The 20,645-nt window shown below is 41.7% G+C and overlaps 2 protein-coding genes and 1 non-coding gene across 8 annotated transcripts; 1 reads left to right on the forward strand and 2 right to left on the reverse strand.

The window, feature by feature from the left end:
* Positions 1-611: 611 nt before the first annotated feature.
* fbxw10 (F-box and WD repeat domain containing 10) lies at positions 612-10,283 on the reverse strand. Of its 3 annotated transcripts, none has more exons than XM_036142090.1 (11): positions 10,157-10,283; positions 9,812-9,942; positions 9,556-9,663; positions 9,368-9,474; positions 8,200-8,403; positions 7,671-7,792; positions 4,573-4,727; positions 4,302-4,444; positions 4,027-4,185; positions 1,554-1,816; positions 612-1,463 (listed from the first exon to the last, which is right to left on the reverse strand). In XM_036142090.1, exons 1-11 carry the CDS (start codon positions 10,251-10,253, stop codon positions 808-810), a joined length of 2,145 nt encoding a protein of 714 aa, XP_035997983.1. In that variant the 5' UTR covers positions 10,254-10,283; the 3' UTR covers positions 612-807. The 3 variants fall into 3 exon arrangements, with proteins under 3 accessions (XP_035997983.1, XP_012727139.2, XP_035997984.1); XM_012871685.3 differs by having other exon boundaries at positions 1,536-1,816; XM_036142091.1 differs by lacking the exons at positions 9,368-9,474; positions 10,157-10,283 and having other exon boundaries at positions 1,536-1,816; positions 9,812-9,905.
* Positions 10,284-11,812: 1,529 nt separating this feature from the next.
* LOC105932499 (histone-lysine N-methyltransferase PRDM9) lies at positions 11,813-20,166 on the forward strand. Of its 4 annotated transcripts, XM_036142093.1 has the most exons (8): positions 12,483-12,600; positions 14,500-14,606; positions 14,697-14,789; positions 15,200-15,256; positions 15,341-15,477; positions 16,760-16,827; positions 17,771-17,961; positions 18,055-20,166. In XM_036142093.1, the coding sequence occupies exons 2-8, from the start codon at positions 14,510-14,512 to the stop codon at positions 20,001-20,003; spliced, it is 2,592 nt and encodes an 863-aa protein (XP_035997986.1). In that variant the 5' UTR covers positions 12,483-12,600; positions 14,500-14,509; the 3' UTR covers positions 20,004-20,166. The 4 variants fall into 4 exon arrangements, with proteins under 4 accessions (XP_021176755.2, XP_035997985.1, XP_035997986.1 ...); XM_021321080.2 differs by lacking the exon at positions 12,483-12,600 and adding an exon at positions 11,813-11,831 and having other exon boundaries at positions 15,200-15,477; XM_036142092.1 differs by having other exon boundaries at positions 12,479-12,597; positions 14,498-14,606; positions 15,200-15,477.
* On the reverse strand, positions 12,218-12,288 carry trnag-ccc. Its single transcript has one exon. It is a non-coding gene; the product is annotated as a tRNA-Gly (tRNA).
* Positions 20,167-20,645: the final 479 nt, after the last annotated feature.

Consider the following 20,645-nt stretch of genomic DNA (forward strand, 5'->3'; position numbering starts at 1 on the left):
ACGAGGCACAATCCGCTCCGTCTGACGACTTAACCCCTGAGAACCACAGAGCCTAATATAGTGAATCAGTGATGTAAGACAGTTTTTCCACGTGCAACTGAAGATTGCATCACAAACAAAAAGGGTATTTTTTTTCATCATGTGTTTCACAACAAAATCTACATTTGTTTGACACAGAACCCATTCCCTTCCTGAGCAGTATGTTGAACATGACTTTTCCTGATATCTTGGCTGATTCTGCAGATTTTTCCCTTCATGATGTCAGACAAGGAAACAGCGCGTTTGAGGGGACATCCAATTAACTTAAATGTTACAAATTAATTTAGGAAAGTGATCTATACAAAATTAGTTAAAGGCATAGCAATCCTAGTGTATGTAAATGTCTGAAGACTTTTGAAGACAGAAAAAAACTCTCTCTCTCTCTCTCTCTCTCTCTCTCTCTCTCTCTCTCTGATTATTCTGACATCTAGCAAAAGGAAATCATTTTGGTAAACCTTAACTGATCTAAAAAAGGGAAAATTTTTCCCTGAGCTAATGTCAGACGGAGAGAAAAATAATTTATGTGTCTCCCTACATAGTCTATAAAATTGTTTGGCTGTAGTTTTTTTTTTTTTTTTATAGAAAGTAGAGTTGAAACCATATAGTTACAGAGTTTCAGAGCAGATGATACAATGCTGACCTCTAGTGGAAATTCAAAGAAACAGCAAGTTAAAAGAAAAAAAAAAAGTTGAGCAAATGAACTTAAAGAGGGGTGTGGAGTAATAACACGGTTCATCATGCCATCTAATAAAACTAATACTCAATAATCTATTCATGCATGTTTGCCTCTGGAAGGTTCTGCACCGTTTGCTGGACGCTCTGCTTCGTCTCTGTCTTGGACTGGAAAGAGTCCTCCAGCTGCATCGCGGGGAACAGCCGGAATCCTCCCAGCTCTCTGGAGAGACGCAAAGCTGGACGAGCTGTGCTGCCTTCACAACAGCTTTCTGGACGAGGCCCCTCTGTGACACATCTACTGAGCCCATCCATCCTCTTTACTGCTATTAGAGTCTTTCCACGATCAGGCTGTGTTGTGTGAGGTGAGCGGTGTCTCTTTGGGGAGTTAGGCGCAGTGGAAACCTCTCTTCTTCGGGGTTTATATGTCATGTTTCGACTGACGGCCCTCTTCAGTGTCGGCACACAGCTTTTTGCCCTGCGGCCACCGTCGCGTGAAGGCTGCTGTGGACACAGTCGACTCTGGAGGTCCTGTTTGGGATCACAGGGCCCCCACGAATCTCTCAGCCTGGCATTGTTCTCCATGTTGATGCTGACCTCGTCCGCGCACAGCGCCCTCTGGATGGCACCCACCCTGAGGAGCATGGCATCCCCTGTAGGAGGATGATGAGGACCTCTCTTCCTCATCCGTTCACATGCAGCCCTCTCACTCTGAATCACCGACTGTGTACGAGCGTCACCGCACACTCTAGCTGGAAAAGGAAACGCTTTAATTAGAACAAATCAAACGTTATTAAATCACGTTTAAACCTGAGCGTGCGTACTTTGTCTTTGAGATTTACTTGGGGTAGCAAGGAAACCCCTCTGCTGAAGAAACTCTGGTTTCCCACGGTTTGGGTAAAGACTCTTCGGACTCTGCGAAGTCGTGCCACATCTTTCCGTTGAGTTAGGAGGGAATCTTCTGACCAAACCTGCCGATCCCTCAGAAACCGAACGGTCCTGAGGCACCACGTCGCCAGCGCCCGCCTGTGCTGGGTTTGCGTAATCCCAGGACTCTTTGGCGAACTGGTAGAGCTGCACACTGGATGCTGTGTTCACTAAAATACTGAAACAAGAATACAAAAGTTATTTGTTTCTCTCTCCATTTAACCACAAACATTCCTGTATTTCATCTGGACACATGCTGGTGCATAACGGCGAAGCAGAATAGACAGGATGGTTTTTGAAAAAATTCACAACTAAAAATCCATTGCGGCGCGCATTTGTGTTCAGCTCCATCTGAGTCCTAACCTGACAAAAGCCAGCTGTATGTCGCTCCGCCTAGCTCCACTCACATACATCTGGGACATCTCCATAGGAATTGCCTTTACTGAAGGCTGGGCCTTATCAAAAATTCTTGCATATGATTGGGTAAGCCACTTGTCTGTCATCTTTATCGACGTGCTATTTCAACCACTCACACCGAAGCTAACCCGTGACGCTGATGAGAGCGACGCAGGAAAAAAATGTGTTTGCGGCTCTAGTGGCACACGTTTTATTGACAGTGAGCTGACAGGAAGAGGGGGGAAGACAGATGGCAAAGCGCCGCGGGTCGGTGTCGATCCTGGGCCGACCGCGTTGAGGACTAAAGGCCTCCTAACATGGTTCATGCTAACCGCTAACCGCTCCGGGGCGCATCCGCGTCTGCACGTCCGCTGCAGACGCCCCGGAAAACAAAACTTGCCAAATCCGGTCGGGAGAAGGACGAAAACATCGTTTCCACCAACAAAAGCCTTCAGAGGCGTTCTCTGATGTTCTTTTAATGAAACAATATTGGGTAGATTGGACAACACGGAAGAAATAGCAGCATCAATATTAACGCTTGCTTCCTCAACGAGCCGCCATTGCTATTAAAACAGTCTCACGTCATGGTCGCGTCTCCACTACGTCACATCTATGAAATGCCAGCCCTGCGTCCTGATTGGCCAGACAATAAAATTGGTTTGAGAAATCACTTTCTATGGGAGATGTCCCAGATGTATGTGAGTGGAGCTAGGCGGAGCGACATACAGCTGGCTTTTGTCAGGTTATCTGAGTCCACACGTGTGCAGAATATCAGTGAGTAAGCAGCACCACAAAGATTAAATAATCCAGCAAACGAGCACAGAGGACTTTGTGAAGTTTAAAGCAGGATTAGGTTATAATAGAAAATCCTAAACGTTGAACATCTTATGGCGCACGGCTCAGACCCATCAGAATAATCAGTGGTGCAGCTAAGAGGCTCACTCTTGAGGAGCTGCAGACGATCACCACTCAAACCACTAGGGGTGGACGATATAGGAAAAAAGCATATTGATAAAATAGAAATCATATTGATCGATATCGATAATTATCTAAAAGAATTCAAAACATACATTTTAGGTGGAGCCCTGACCATTTTATGCTGTTACCTGTTTTTAAATAAATGGATTCTAAACACAACATTTTACCAAAGCTGTAAGTCTTAAAAAAGAAAAAAGAACATGGGCTCTCTGAACTTTTTTGAAAGGCTGATGGACTGGGACTGTGTTGTGATTGGTTGGGAGGACTGTAGTATTAACCTACATGATGGAATGCGCTGTTCTTTTATTGAACTTTTGATTGACCCCTTTTTTTGCCTCTAATACCTCCAAAATGTGCATCATCTTCCTTAATCCTCACAAACATGTTCCACTTTCTATTGGCCTGTCACATAAAACACAGTAAAGTTTGTGGCTGACGTGTGGAATTGTGTAACCGTTTAATGGGCATGAATACTTTCGCAATAAAATACCGCAACAAGAAAAGGTATCCCAGACAGAGAACTAAAAATCCTGAAATGGACCTAAATATCAAACTAAAGAGCATCCAGTATCTGAATGGTGAGCAGAAAATTTGCATTTCTCAGGGTACGCATTTCTGAATAGCAGAAATGCGCAGAGGGCTGGAAATTGTAGCCTTTGTAGTGTTCCTTGTCCTCAGCAGATCCAACCCTAAAAATGTCAAACTGGTTGTGATCTCCCAGAGTTAAGAGGTCCAATGTGAGAGGATGAACATATATATATATATATATATATATATATATATATATATATATATATATATATATATATATATATATATATATATATATATATATATATAGGATGAACACACACACACATATTTATTTAAAGATAGATAGATAGATAGATAGATAGATAGATAGATAGATAGATAGATAGATAGATAGATAGATAGATAGATAGATAGATAGATAGATAGATATAAGGAAATGTTGATTCAATGGCATCCACGTGGCATTAGATGTTGACCCACCTGTGGTCTTGGAAGTGCAAGGACAGCAGAGGACCTGATTCAGACCCCAGAGTGATGTCTCTCAAACAATCTCCAGTGACGAAGTTAAATATGCGGATCTTTCCATCAGAACAGCCGGTAATAACACGGAGGTAGGCGAGGGTCAAAGATTTTACCCCCCTGCAGAAACACATACACACACGCGCACACAAAACAAAAATAAACAGAAAAGCACTACATACAGAAATGAAAAATTTGAAATGACTTTTCAGAGAAGCCAAAGATTTAGTTCTTACTTTGGGTGGTTGAATGTCATGAGACAGCCTGCAGCTTCACAACTGACGCTCCATGCCATGACTTTGCCTTCAGAGTCCCCGGACAGAAGGTGCCACTCATCAAAAAACAAACACTTCACTGAGCTCTTGTGGGCATAGATCACCTTCAGAAAAATAAAGCGTTAGACAACCAAAGAAGAAGAAGAAGAAGAAAATATCCCAGTATGCCAGCCAAAAACAGGTAACTAAAATGCAACACTCTCGTTTTTATAGATTTTGTCAACATTCTCACTTTGAGCAGCGAAGCACTCTCCATGTTCCAGATTTTCACCCTTCCCCGACCACAGCTGCTGTAGATGGTGGTTCTGTTGATCTTCACACACTGGACAGAACTGTAGTGTTTGAAGTTCAAATCCTGAAAACGCTTCCCAGTGTGTAGACTCCAAACTGTCAAAGCAATGATTCATAGTTTACCTGGAGACCTATTTTTGCCCATTTACATTATTTTAATGTGGAGGACAGCTCCAAGTGCCACATTGGTAAAACATTTCTATATTGTTCATACAACGTCCAGCTAGCGGATGGAAGCAACTCCGATTTTGTTCTCTTTCAATCCAAAACATTGGTGTATTGTATTTCAATTTTCTCAGACAGACAGACAGACAGACCTAAAATAGCCCCTAATGATTAGGTGAAAGAAAAATAAAGTTTTGTTTTTCAATCAGGGTTGCACGAAATATTGGGCCTAAACATTTATATCAGCCATTTTTGACATACCGCTGCCGTTAGCAAAACTGGGCTGATATAAACCACTGTTTAGTTCCATCTTTATGCCATTTGTGTTTCTGGAATCAAGAATCTTTTAGACAGACACCGACTCAGGATGCACACAAACAATATATACAGGTAGACACAACAGACATGGACATATGATTAATTTATTTTATATAGAGAGGAGGTCAATCAGTTGGCTGCACTGTCCAAACACACTTCCTGAGAAACCTAAGTGTGCAAAATAGTCTGTTCCATGGGCGTAGGTTTGATTTCAACTTTGGTAGGGACACTACTGGTCTCAAGTTTCATTGGTTTGATGTCATTGGTCCTACGCAGTATGCATGCCCCTATTTTTTTATACTTGACATGAGCATCAGGGGACATTTCGTTTAAAGAGAAAAGCAGTATTTTTTGCTACATTAATACAAATTTTATAAGCACTATATATATTGTATATAAATAAAAAGCTGCTCCTTAATTTGTAATTAAAATAAATTAGACATCACCTGAAGCACTGAAGGGCCAGCTGCTTCACATCCAAGCTGCCCTGCATCATTATTACTGGATATCTGTGTTTCCTATAATCATATAATGTTACTATTATACAAGTGTGTTTTTAGTATTAAAGGATTAAATGTAACACAACCTTTTATATCATCCTATGATACTTACTGTCTGAGTGTTAAAATAGCTCATGTCTCTTTTCATTTTTGGTGGCATCATCTACAATCACAACACTAAGCATGAGCCTAAGTTTATTCAAATATAAAATCGCTTTTAACAATTATTAAAATAAAATATAACACTATCTTATCCGTAATGTAATAATCTCCAAAATAAACAGCCAGATTCAAGCATTTTTACCGGACACTAATATTTGTACTAATTTACTTATGGACTGTGTGGAAATCTATGTAAAATCAAACCAATGTGTTCCTCTGTTTGTACTTTATCCTATTTCTAAAAGTAGAAATAATTAAATAGCACTATTATTATGTTGAACCCTAATTATGCTTTCTAAACAAAAAATAGCAATGTTTAGGCACCATCTCGTATTGTTATACTCTATAAAACGAATAACACCTGCTATTTATATCTGAACCGCCTTAAAGGGATTTTTTGAAAGCTTACATTCTTTGCTTGTCGATTTTTCCAGCAGTCTTCAGAACTCCTGCCTGACACTGAATATTTTTGTTGATAAAATGTATTATACTTCAGAATTAAATATTATTTTAAGATGCTAACGTTGGTTACTTACATTTCTTAAGTTCCACAAATGAAAACTACTCTCTCCTGCTTCTTCTATCGCCTGTTATAGCGTGGATAATATATTTTTTTTAATCGTTGTAGTAACCGCAGTATTCTAGTGTGAATTAAATTTAAATTTCGCGCTGCGTGCATGCACGCACATGCACGCACTAGAAAACAACCAACCAGGGAGAGAGAAGGCGGGACTTAAGGCAAAACAACCAATGAGAGTGGAGTTAAACAGCACACAGCACAGTTACGTGCGCTGCTAAGGTAAAGCGACAGGAAAGACCATAGACATCATATACGTAGACGCGTCATAGGGCGCAGGTTCGCACGTCAACGTCACCGCCATATTGTATGTGGCAGAAAAAAGTCGAGTTCTGTTATTGTGAACGTGAATCAGAAAAGATGCCTCACTCCTGTGCTGCAATAAATACACACACACACGCATATATATACATATATATATATATATATATATATATATATATATATATATATATATATATATATGTATGTATGTATGTATGTGTGTGTGTTTATGTGTTATGAATATAAGGATAAATTTGTATTTGTTAAATCTAAACATTGTGGTCTTCATTATTTCATAAACCCGTGTCACATGTGAACCTTTAGGAACAGACTTTTTGGGTGAGTATTAAAGAGGTAAAATTAATAATATGAGGAAAAAAAAGTCCTAAAGTAAAAATAAACTAACAAACACAAAAGTGATAATGTTATGATAAAAACATCATATTATGAGAATTAAGGGGGAACATTTCCAGAATAATCACAGTTTGCAGAATTATTTCACTCCTGGAGTAATAGGGCCAGGTTAGATTATTTTAATTATTTTTATTCTTTAGGAGAATAAATTCAGGAGAATGAAGCTAAAGGGATACGAAAATAAACTTGTAATATTACAAAAAAGAAATACTACGAATACAAAGTATATTCAGAGATTAAAGTCCCTCTGATACTGTTTAAGTGACTGAGTAACTGCAGATTTGCCACATTTAAGATGGCGGACGCTCTGACGCATCGCAGCATAGGCAGAACCCGCCCAATGACGCGTCTACTCTTATATTATGTCTATGGGAAAGACCGACTGGACACGCAGGCTGGCAGACGGAGCTGCAGCAGCAGCCGCCGCAAAGCAGCGGAGCTGCGAGAGGAAAATAAGCGACTGCTGTAACAACGATGTATTGTAAATTATAAACATGTTATTCACATCGAATTATTGGTAGGGACATGTCCCTATGGTCCCTATACAAACCTACGCCCATGGTCTGTTCTGTAAAAACCCCTCCTTTTATAGCAGTTTTCACTCATTCAGTCATAAATCTGAAATCGAGAGCGTCTCACCTTTTACTGTACAATCTTTACCTCCTGAGACTAGTCTATCAGTGTGCACATCGAGGCAGTTTACAGCCCCACTGTGACCGTTGAGCACCAGGTCACACCTGTCGGTCTTCATATTCCAACATCTGCAGGTATAAAAAAAAACGCAACAATAAATGTTCACAATAAAAGTGGAAATGCACTCTCTATGTCAGGGCAGCCAGGTAGCACTCAAGCCTGTTCATAAAATAGCAAAACCCTTAAGTGAGCTTCATGTAAAATGCTATTTTATCCAGGTGCTCTTCCTTTTTAATCATACATGTATTTACATAAGATTAAAAACATGTTTATGTTACATGAAGTTATGGTGAGCTCTGATTCTTTAGTTCAAAGGTCAGTACAGGCAGCCCTTCATATGACACAGTACCAATGAAGTAGTTCTCAGTTTCAAAAGGGCCGGTGATCCCTGCTCTATGTGATTCGTCTGAAAGGATATTGCTATAAAAATCAGGGAAACTGGAGGGAACACACAAGCTCCGGTCGTCCTCCTCACCTGATAGTTGCATCACAGCCTGCAGTTATCAGCAGATCTCTGTCAGGACAAAGCAGCACTGCTCGAACCGGGCCAACGTGCCCTTTCATCACCGCCACGGTTTTTGTTTCCGACGCCACGTGGAGCAGCTGCACCCAAGGGTTCTTTGAGCTCATCGCCATCAGGAAGCCGCCTTTATAGTCCAAAACACGACGTTTGTCTTCTCTGCCAACCCGGAAACACAAGCGATCCTGAATTTGACCATTGCAGTGTCTTACAAATGTTTTTTATACTCAGTGTGAACTTCAGTGAGATTTAATGGGATTTTATGGGATACACCAACATAGAGTCGTGCAGAATTTTGAACGGAAAGGAAATGGACATGTAGTTTTTCAGTTTCCTTTAAAAATATGAACCTGTCATGTCAAGGAATTCTACTCAGCAAACTCCAAATTGCAATTCCTTTGATTTTCTTTTAACAACAGGTCACTTCTTGTCATGCTTCTATTAAGGACAGATTTGTGAAGTGCATTATTATTAGCTGTTTTCTCATAACTTAGTCTGCAATTAACTCTGAATAATGTTCTCCTTTCCAGCCTACTGGTTAAGGTGGCCTTTCAAAGGTTAGCTCTTTCTATCCTTACATGACAGACTCAAAAACTTTCTCAGTGACCAGTCTGCTTGGTCTTCTTGAAACTGTTTGTTCACTAATGTCTACTAACAATCCTCTGAGAACTTCACAGAACAGCTGGATTTATGCTCAAATTAATTTATTGGCAGGTGGACTCATAAAACACACAAAAAACTAAGAAATTAGGCAAAAATTAATTTTCTTTCATTAGGGGGTAATTGTATTAGTATTCTGCATTTTACTGATTATATATTTTTTATTAAACCATTATCTATTCAATTAGTCATAGTGAGGGGTTTTCATTTACAAAAGAAATACCAGGTAAATTTCTCTTCCATGTCATTATTCTGAACAATTTTCTGATGGTCTATCACATAAAATCCCAGTAAAACACGTTGAAGTGTGTGGTTTGTTACATGCCAAAGCATTAAAATGTTTAGTCGGTACAAACACTTTTGCAAGGACAGTGAGGGATTTTTTATTAAACTGTGTTGGCGTGCACTGGGAGCTAAAGGGTCATTCTCTTGCTTTAAAATGAAATATAAAGACCACACTGACTGGTTTAGTAGCTCTTCGGTAAAATATGCGCCGCAATAAACATTTCGCTCCTCCATTTGAACTGTCTTGGTTTTAATTTTGGCATAGACAGCTTCAAACAGCAGAACCTGTGAGATCAATGACAGTTGCACAGATTATTTGGCCCACAGAAGGTGAAAGTGGTAGAGTTTTAAATCTGATTAATCTACCTTCTGGAAAGCAGAATGAACAACCTCTTGCTCCTCGTCATTCGCAGGCACTGGGACTCCCACGAAGTTGGCAAAAGAAGGGTTGACTGTTTTACTACCGCGGCAACACTAGTTGAGAGACGCAAACGAAACATTAGTGCATTGAAAACATAAAAGCTTGTTTTATTTTTTAAACTTTATTGTGTTATAAGATATGTGACATTTTTTCCTAAATCCAATTTTTATGACAAACTGTGAAGTGATTTAAATTCTCAACCTCCATCATGGCTTTGATTTGATTGTTGAAAATTCCTCTAAGCTTAATTTCCTCCAAGGTCTCCTCTGAGAGGTGCTGCCAGTACTGGCCGACACTCTTGCAGCATCTCAACGTGCTCTCATCCAGCAGACCTGGCAAAAAGACACATGTAGCTGATTATTTGTTCTTGCTTTTTACGAATATCACATCTAATCCAAGAACAGTGTTTAAAGAGAAAACGTATTACCAACAGAAACACTCAGAGCTGACCCTTTAACATAAAGGGTCACCCACTGTTTTCTTTCCAACCTGGTGAATATGAGGGCGTGGGGATATTTTTTAAGTTTAGTTAAGTAGAAAACTTACCTAAAATCCTCTTGGACAGGTTAACAGGTAAGCAACGAATAAAGTCACGATATTTGCTGACTCCAGATACAGACTTTGAAGAACCAGGCACCACCATTAAAGCGGGGTCTTCTGGTTCCTCATTTTGTTGCCTGGGATCACGGTTCGTCACTATGAAAATAAAGCTTATTAATTCAGAGAAATCAAAGAATCAAAATAAAAAACTATAAACTAATAATAAATAAATAAATAAATAATAGATAAATAAATAAAGCAAAGAATATGGCGAGGGAAGGATTGACTTTAAGCAGAAATCACTGAGGTGAATGTTAAATTTAATCATAAACAAATCTAAAACTTGTGTATTTGTGCTCTGTCGCCATCTAGTGGTGAGAAGTGAGAATACACAAATAAGTGCAAATGACATATAAATGATCATATTTTGATAATTTTAATGAAACAAATTATTCAGATTTTCTTAAGGAAATGATGTTAAATTACTGTAGATCCAAAGTTGAAGACAGGTTTTGCACATTTGCTTTATTAAAAGATTTATTTAGCAATATGAGAACAAAATTTGGGCCGGTGTTTCTTGGAAAACATTTGCTAATTTTAATAAATAATTTGAAAAAAAAAAAAAAAAACTATGAAATTAAATAGAACGCAAAAAGTGTGGTGATTAAAAGATGCCTGGGTTGTACCCAACGTTTTCAGTTGTCTGTATTAATTTTATCCTAATAAAAACAAAACGTTTCTATCTCCATCAGCCAAATCTTTCCAGTAGACCACATCGTTTATGAAATGAAGTAGGGGGGCCACATAAAATCAGTCCATGGGCCACAAATGTCCCCCGGGCCGCACTTAGTGATTGTTCAAACCTCTAAATCAGGCATGTGCGAAAGGGCATACACTGAACATTAGGATACTTTATAGTTTACAAACAATGCTTTTCAACTCTATGTAACAACCTGTGTCACATGATAAGTTTTTATTGAATTCCTAATAAATTGACCCTTTCGATAATATTTTAATTTCTCGAAATACATCTGTACTGGTCCATGATCTTACCATTAAACTGCATAAAGCCTCGTTTCTGTCTGACCAGCAGCACGTTGGTTAGGTTAGAGAGCATGCGCAGAAGCTCCACGTCGCACAGTGAAAGAACACGGCGGAGGTAGCCTGATTTCATCCAGTCGGGGCTGTTGCTGAACCACGTCCAGATCTCGTTCAGATTCACGCCAAGCGGTTTTCCTCTCGGCGCTCGGCAGGAACCGCGAGCGGGTCCCTGTGTCGCGGCAGCTGGGCTCCCTGACCTCGAGTAAGAAACCCACGTCCATGACGTGGCGCTCAGCATCCTTCCAATGCTTTCCAGCTCGTGGATGTTCGTGCAGCGGGAAAGCAAGCCCACCAGGAACGTTCTCCTGAAATCGTCCGAAACGTCCCACCGACGCCGAGTGGACCCCGGTGGCTCCGGGGCGAAGATGCAGTAAGGACAGACGCCGCACATGTGGACGCAGGTGTTAAATTCTCCACCTGCTCTGACAGATGCCATGTCGACGCCGCTGTTTCTTGTTGGCTTACGTCGTTGCCAGGCAACCTGGTAACTTCTTGGAGATGGTGAAGGAGTGCATGCTGGGAGGCTGTGTTGCTGATGGTCAACAGACGCGCATACTCCACGAATAAAAGGCTTGTGACTGTTAGTGAAAAGAAAGGACATTAATGTTGCTTAAATATATTATATTCCGGAGATATATATAACTTGACTGGTTTATTCTGACTTAAAATGATAGTAGCTACTCAAGCGTGCAATCGTAGGAAAACTAAAATCTAATTTTTACGTTTTTCTTTAAAGAATTCCAATCAGGGCTTTATTGACGTTGCAGAATTGACTGAGAACATTGCATTTGTTCAAAAGTGAAACAGGTTCTCAAAAGTTTAGTAACGTAAAAATTGTTGTAACATCCTTCTTGCATGTTACAGCTAGCGTTTCGTGTTATGCTTACGCGTTCTCGATTTGATGGTGCTGCTTGATGTGCGATTCAGTGACTTTTGCAAAATAAAAAATAAATAAAAAAAGATGCGTGCGCCGCCCGGGAATCGAACCCGGGTCGCAAGAATGGGAATCTTGCATGATACCACTACACCAGCGGCGCCGCTGCCATGTAAGATGTGAGTGGGAGTGTTTATATATTTAAATCCATCCGGGGTCACATAGACGTATTTATATTTTGACTAGTTAGAAAATACTGTTAAAATTTTCTATCAGAATAAGAAACGTGGAAAATGTTATTTCACAGGACGCTGGCCTTTTATCTGATTAAGAACGGAAATGCTCTACCCTCGTGCTCAAAGAGAGATGTTTACTTCCGGGGTAACTTCCTCTTGAGGAGAGCTGATGTTGCTAACGGCCAAAACATCTATTTTTTTGAAGACAGTTTAGAATTACTGCAACTCTAAAAAAAAAGGTTTGTGTGTTTTTTTGTTGGTACTTTTTAATCTTAGAATTCTAAAAAAAAAATATTTGACTGTAAATACATATGTTTACGTCCAGACGTATCGTTTAGCCATATGGAGCTAATTGCCATGTTACTGTTTAAGCTGTGATCTAAATTTAATTTGATAAACAGCAGTTGTTAGTCATACCCGAGAAAAGACGAATTACTCTCCAGCAAACCTTAACCTTGACAGGACATTCAGAGAACATTGGACAGTGTAAATCAGAGAACGAGAACTGAATTTCAGACGCATAAACCTTTGAGGAACGTTACGGAGGCGTTCAATTGAATTTATAGATGTTCTTACAATTACAGAAGATCTTGTAATTGTCTCCGAATGCCATGCGGGGTTCCTGTGGGGTCTTAAAACGTCTAGCAATGTAACTTTGTATTTAAGGCCTTTAAAAAGGCTTAAAATCGCCCAGATTTTGATCTAATGTCCCACATTTAATTTAGTCAGGTCTTCATTTTTTTTTTGCTTTCGTTTATTCCTGACAAGGGTTGGGCGCGCAAGCACAGAGTAAAACGCCGGATTCGGAAGTTGAATCTGTGTTGTCTATCTTTCTGAGGGGCTTTGCTGGCTTGGTTCATCGTGATTAAATCACTAAATCCTGTGATAACTGCGGGCAAGAAATGGCCCAGTTTGTGGCCAGGTTTTTGCGACCTACTGTTGGTTGCTGCTAACCAAACCTACTGCTTATAAGAAACATAGGACTGCAGAATAATCAGTGCCAATTAAGATCTATTAAATAAGCATTTAGAAAGAAATGTAATCAAAATAATTTTCCTGGTTTACTAGTAAGGTGATTGTACAAGAATCAGTAAAGATTCCAACTTATTGATGAAAAGTTTAGATTTAATTGGACAACACTCCACCTTTTTAATATTTGTACCCTTTCCTTGTCTGGGTCTATTAAGGTAAAAGTTCAGCTTAATGAAACCTGAAAGAGCCCTGGCACTAGAGTTATTCGTCTTGAGAGAACATTTCCCGGAAGTTATTTAAGCTAAACGATTGTCTAACATTTAATAAACGTTCCTCTTATATTCACGGAAGGTGTGAGATTTTCTAATATACATGAATATGATATATAATAATAATAATAATAATAATAATAATAATAATAATAATAATAATAATAATAATTATTATTATTATTATTATTATATTCATTATAATGACGAATATGTAACATTTATTTAAAGGTTTAGCGTCCTGATACACACTCCATTCCAGTTGGTGGCGGTCGTGAACCGAAATGTTCTTTGCCACCCACCCAGAAAACATAAATAGATTTTCTAACCTTTAGGTTTCTCATTTTGTAACTCTGAAGGAATATTTCCTGGACATTTTCAGGTGGTTACACATTTTCTCAGCTTTATGGATTGGATCACATACTGAATGTTCTTTCTTTTTTTTTTTTTTTATGCTGAGAGAATTTTCTCTTGGTTACTCTTTGAAAATCTAGACGATTGGACCGCGGGTGTGGAAAGAAATTTTCGGCAAACCTTAAGACAGGAGTCCTTGAAGATTCTCTAAAGATTAAAAAAAAAAATGCAATCTTGAGATAATGGTCATGAAAAATGAAAAAGGGACCGGTATTCATCCATCAGACCACCCATCTATTTATGCGTGCTTTGCTTTCTTCATTCCACCCACCCTTCTGTGGTTTTGGCAGGTTCCCTATAATAAAGCCTGATCCCTTCTAGAAGATCATAGGGAACTTGTGTATTTATATACCAAAGGGGGTCAGCATTAAAAATGATTAGGATATATAGGAATAATTCGTTGGATCTCAGTTGGCCTGACAGCTTCAAATGTGATGCCACCAGAAACAGGAAGCTGTACTAACTTCTCTTCACTTCCCTCAGAGAGTGACTCATGTCGGCCAAGAGCATGAAAGTGGAGTGGGTCGAGGCGACGGAGGAGGTTGTCGACGCTGAGGAGTGCCTCTCCCCGAAGAACAGCGCCCCAACAAGTACAGTGTGAAAACCACGTTTTAACCTTAAGGACATAAAACCTCTGCCAGTGAAGGCTTCTAATATCGTGTCTCTGCTTGTCCCTAAAGCGGAAGCTGATTTAGCGTCGACTGAAACATCACTCCAGAAACTGTTGAACACCGTGGGGCAGGAGGAAGGCGCCGAGGGTCATGATGGCTTCTGTAAGCATAAAGGAAAAAGAAAAACCACTGATTTCCTCGTCCTTTCCTTTTTATGACGAACAGTTGTATGATAAAGATAAAGTCGGCATCAGTCTTCTTCACGGCAGCTTTTCCACGGAAACACAAACTGTAACCCTACCAGATTTGAACAATAATATAGTTGTTTTTTTGCACGCAGAAATTGTCATTTATAGGTTTTTATTTAGTTACTTCTTGCTGTAAATGTAGAATTTAGTTAAGAATCCGTTCATGGGTGACTTTAGTGTGAGCATTATGATAGTTACAGAATCTGTTTTGCCACATTTCTGTATGATAGCTGAACGTGTTCAGAATTTCTTTTTAGAAAGAGTTTAGCCGCACAGGTAGATTCACTTTCAAATTGTCTCTTTGTTTCCCCTCCACGTTTGCAGGTTGTGAGGAGTGTCTGCCTCTCTTCCAGGATCAGAGTAATACCGATCACATTAATGGTCCGTCGTTTATTCTCGACTTTCCAACGACCATGGGTGTTCCGCGGCGAGCTCTCCTCACTTTGCCCTTTGGCCTGATGATAGGCAGATCCAGTATTCCCAGTGCAGGAGTAGGGGTGATATATCAAGGGCCAGCACTGTCTCCAGGAATGCACTTTGGGCCGTATGAGGGGGAAATGACAGCAAAAGAAAACGCCATGAATAGTGACTTTTGCTGGGAGGTGAGTTATGATTCCATTAACCAACGTCAATGTATTTTATTAGGATTGTTTTTTGACAGTTTAGTTCAAAGTTGAGCATAATTGTGAAGTGGATAAAAAATGATCCATAGTTTCTGTTTTTTTTTTGGGTTTTTTTTTGCAAGTTTAAATTCAAAAAGTAAGCCGTGCCTTTGTTTTCAAATGCTTCAAGTTTCCTGTTTACATCTGCAAACGCTCGTATGTGAATCAGTCTCAACAGCAATGCGTTGTTTTTAGATAATGTTAGCAGGACAACATTATAGAGATCAAGAAACACAGCAGACAGATCAGTAAGAAAGGTGTGCAGAGGGTTAAAGCAACTACAACCTAAACTGACAAATTAGGCTGAAGTTTCAAGGAGAGCGTTAAGCAGACAAGCAGCCAAGAGGCTCGTGGTAATCTGGAGGAGTTGCAGAGAACAACAGCTCGGGTGGGCAAATTGAATAATAGGACAAGTTTTAAACCACAACAACATGGTTTTATTCAGTAAGTTGCATCTTGGTACGTCTACTTGGTCTACCTTTTCTGCTGCATTAAGCAACAAGCATCACCAAATATATCAGTAGCATAAACACCTCCAGTGGATGTTATTATACCCCCAAAATTTCAGAAAAAATTAAATTTGTTGTCATGACCCCTTTAATAGTTCAGGTATTGCAGTTCTTTGCAGTATTCATATTGCATGGCGCAATATTTCAATAATGACGAATTTGTAATATATTGTGCTGCGCTGGTTTAGATAAAGCATTTTTTATGTGTTGAAACGGCCCAAATCCAGACTTAAATCCAAACTGGGAATCTGCGGATAGCCTAACTTGAAAGATGATGTTTAGAGGTTCCTCCCTCCACCCTCGTCCAGTCTGACTGAGCTTTTTTGCATGAAGGGGAAAAAAAATGCTAAGAATTGGGCAAACCTTTCAGATCTGCAGATGTGTAAATCTGGTAGAGACGTACCCCTTAAGACTGTAACAGCAGTAAAAGGTGGTTCTGCACAGTGTTGGATATGAATGCATGCCACACAGGTTTTAATTTGCAGAGGTGCTGGGATCAAGTTCTAATTTTCTTTCCTACCTACAATAATGCACTACTTTGTGTTGGTCTGAAGCACAAGATCCCATTAAAATACATTAACGTTTATGGTTGTAATGTGACAGCATTTTATAAAATAAAAGTTTTATTTTAGTAATCCTGAATCTAAACACCAAAACTAAAAGTCTATGTGTTTTTGTTTTCGCCATGCTTATGATATTCTATATTTCTTCAGATTCACAAAGGAGAAGATCAGTATGAGTACATAGATGCCACCAACGACTCGTGTTCAAACTGGATGAGGTACTGAATTCTCAATATTTCTGTCTGTTTAATGTTAAAGTGTAAAGTCAATGGGAAATTCCTGATTGGTTTAATACTTCCTGCTCATTGACACCGGGTGTGCAGTTGTGACCTGAAGTTTTCAAAGCAACAGAAATGTTGTCTTTCACAAATAGCAGTTTCTGTGCTGTGAGCGTTTGTCAGGTGAGTCTAGAACCTCAGTAATGTATATTTCCTAAGTTTCACAGGTTTCTTTTGAGAATTATCTAAAGTTTAGACAAAGAGATAATTTACTGCTGACTTTTCCTTTTCTTTTTTTTACTTCTACAAACCAGCCTGGTATACCTTATATACCTGGCTGGACCATTTTTGCTTTATCAGGGCTTCTAAAGGTTGTCACAATACTTCTTTTGGCACCTTATAGCTTCCTCCTAAGATTATACTACACCCCAATAAATCTGGACGGTTGCTTATGTGCCTATACCAATTCCCAAATGTCTTTCTGTAGTTTGTCTTAAACACCAAAGAAACTGCAGAACTGGGTAAAGACTGAAAAGGTGGAAATCATTTAAGTAGAAGTAATAATAACCTTTTGGAGTGGACCAGCAAGAGTCCTAACTAGGATCTAATGGAGAATCTGTGGAGGGAGATAAAGATTAGGGTGATGGGAGATTGGAGGTCTTCCAACCCCAAGGACTAGAGAATGGAGAAAAAAAATGTCAAAATCCCAGCAGAAACATGCATAACAGTTATAAAAAAGGTTTGGGTGCTGTAATGCGTATAAAGAATTGGCCCTTGAATTTGAGAGATGCCAGATGCTTCAGTTCAAATCTGAGAACAAGGTTTTCAGTGGAATGGAAATGATAAAAACCAAAAAAACCAGAATCTGCCAGTGTGAATAATTTTGGGCTACACTGCGTGTTCTGTTTAGCACATTTTTACCGCTCCTCGTTTCTCCTCATAGGTATGTGAACTTTGCTCGCAACAAGGACGAGGCCAACCTGTTGGCGGTCCAGTACAAAGGCAGCATCCTCTTCCACTGCTGTCGCGCCATTCAGATCGGGGACGAGCTCACCGTGTGGCCCAGCGACAAGCTGCTCGCCCATCTCAGTAAAGACTGGTCTAAGATGTTGTATTTGAAGATGAACAGAACAGGTAGCGTTTCGCTTTTCCAAATGTGCCACAAAACATCTTTTTTTTATGTGATCTAACCAGATGAAGTTGCTCATAATTTGCCGTTTTTTGCAGAGGGCAGCGAGTCGGCGTCGTCTCCGATTTTCCTGTGCCCCGACTGTCTTCTGTCGTTCACCACGGAGAGCTTCCTCCTCCGCCACATAGAGCTGTTTCACTCGCAGCCCAAGGCCGACGAGTCACCGCCGGGCGAGGGAAACCCGGCGTCCGGAGACGAGCCCGCGGCTTCCGCGGTGACGCTCGTCGACGCGGCCAAGTCCAAAACGTGCGACGACTGCGGCAAGGTCTTCAAACAGCTCCCGCACCTGCGGAGGCACCAGCTGTGCGTGCACTCCAACAGGCGGCCGTACTGCTGCTCGCACTGCAGGAGGAGTTTCAGTCAGGCGTCGGGTCTGCTCCGGCACCAGAGCGTCCACAGGAACAAGGGCTTGGGAAAAGTCGCGGCCGAGGCAGAGAGCTCGGCGCCGAACGCAGAACCTCGCGGCGAGGCCGAACCCGCCGCTTCCGAGGAGGCGGAAGAGATCAACTCGCCCGAGATCCGCCAAGTGACCGTGGACGCCGGTGGCGTCGAGGAGGCAAACGCCCACCAGCTGGACTGCTCGGTTTGCTGGAAGAGCTTCAGGAACGAGGGCTACCTGAAGAAGCACGTCGCCACCGTCCATGACAACATACGGCCTTACGTCTGCTCGGTCTGCCAGAAGTGCTTCGGCCAGCACCACGACCTGCGCAGGCACCTGCAGAGCCGGCACAAGGAAAGCGTCCTCAGAAAGAAGGCGAGCACAGACCCGGAGGACGCCGCCGCCGCCGCCGCGATGCCGTTCAGCTGCGGCGAGTGTTCGGCCGCGTTCTCCACGGTGGACGCCCTGCAGCAGCACATCAGCGAGCTGCACTCGGAGGACTCGGCCGCTGAGAACCAAGAAGGCGGCCCCGCCCCCGCCGTGGAAACCAAAGACTCCGCCTTGAACCGCGCCTCCGCGAGGCCCCAGCGCGTCAAAGCCAGGTCGAAAGTCTCCGCCCTCGCCAAGCTCGTGGCGTCCAAGCGCAAAGCAGCCAAACAGCCGGAGGCCTCCGCGCTCAGGATCAGGAAAATGAAGAAGTACAAGTGGTTCAGCTGCAATCAGTGCAAGCAGACGTACGGAAACCCCGAGGACCTCAAAGCGCACAGCTGCCCGTCCAAGCCGCTGAAGTGCGGGCAGTGCGGCGCTGCCTTTCACAGGACTCATCTGCTGAGGAGACACAAGCAGCTGGAGCACGGTCGAGCCAAGTCGTTCCGCTGCGACTCCTGCGACAAGAGCTTCTCCACGCCCGCCAAGCTGAAGCAGCACCAGAAAAACAAGGCCTGCCAGAAGTACCACTGCAGCTCGGAGCTTTTCCCCTGCTCCTTCTGCCAGTTCTCCTTCACCGCCAAGAGCTACCTGATCAAGCACATCAAGAGGCACCACCCCGTGGAGTTCCTGTCTCTCTGCGACGCCGACACGCCGGCCGACGCGCTGGAGAAGGAGACGGAGTACGCGTGCTCGCACTGCGGGACCAGCTGCGCGGACGCCGAAGCCATCCGCTCGCACGCGTGCATCAGGCAGCTGAAGGTGCTGTACCTGTGCAACGACTGCGGCAAGAGCTTCACGAGCCACTACAGCCTGAAGCAGCACCAGCGCATCCACACGGGCGAGAAGCCGTACAGCTGCAGCCACTGCAGCAAGAGCTTCTCCTACGTGGGCCAGCTGAACGTGCACCTCAGGACTCACACCGGCGAGAAGCCCTACCTGTGCACCCACTGCGGCGAGAGCTTCCGCCAGTCGGGGGACCTGAAGAGGCACGAGATGAAGCACACGGGCGTGAGGCCGCACGTCTGCAGCGAGTGCAGCAAGAGCTTCAGCCGCCCGCAGAGCCTCAAAGCTCACCTGCTGCTGCATCAGGGACAGAGGCTGTTCAAATGCAGCCAGTGCGGCAAGAGCTTTTCTAGGAACTATCATCTCAGGAGGCACCATCAGAAGATGCACTCCTAGAGCTTATTATTAGGACTGCCGTTACTGTCACAGAGCTCGTTCTTACCACAAATCCAATGAAAATATTTGATCGATGACTGTACTTTTAACTAGTTTAAAGAAAACGCTGTCAAGTTCATTCTAAAGAGCTTAACAATAAACATTTATTTATTTCCAAAACCAGTTTTTGTGTGGGTTGGTGATAGTTGTTGGTGGAGCACGCAGTAGTGTCGACATGTCAACCATCCTCCTGTTGATTTGTGATGAGCTCAAAGAAATCTTCTGAAGAAATCTTCTGAAGAAATGTCGATTTTCTTCCTCTAAGAGCCAAACAGCCCCATAGCATGATGCCGCTGCCGCCATGCTTTATAGTTTTATAGTAGGTAATGTTCCAAAGCCTCAGCCCTTCTTCAAACATACAGCCAATCCAAAAAGAAAGTTAACAGCCATGTTCAAAATTCCAGGTTTTTCTTGTTTATATATATATATATATATATATATATTACAAAAAAAGATTTCAAAACATTTTCCACCTTTTAATGTGACCAATGTTCTGTGCGGTTTATGTACTAAATAAAACCTTTTGCTTAAAAGTGTAAGTAGTATGAAGGGGGCAACAACTTAGTTGTAAAACAGTTTACACCCATACAAAAATGTTTAAAG

The sequence above is a fragment of the Fundulus heteroclitus genome, chromosome 10, assembly GCF_011125445.2.
Source record: "Fundulus heteroclitus isolate FHET01 chromosome 10, MU-UCD_Fhet_4.1, whole genome shotgun sequence".
NCBI lineage: Eukaryota > Metazoa > Chordata > Actinopteri > Cyprinodontiformes > Fundulidae > Fundulus > Fundulus heteroclitus.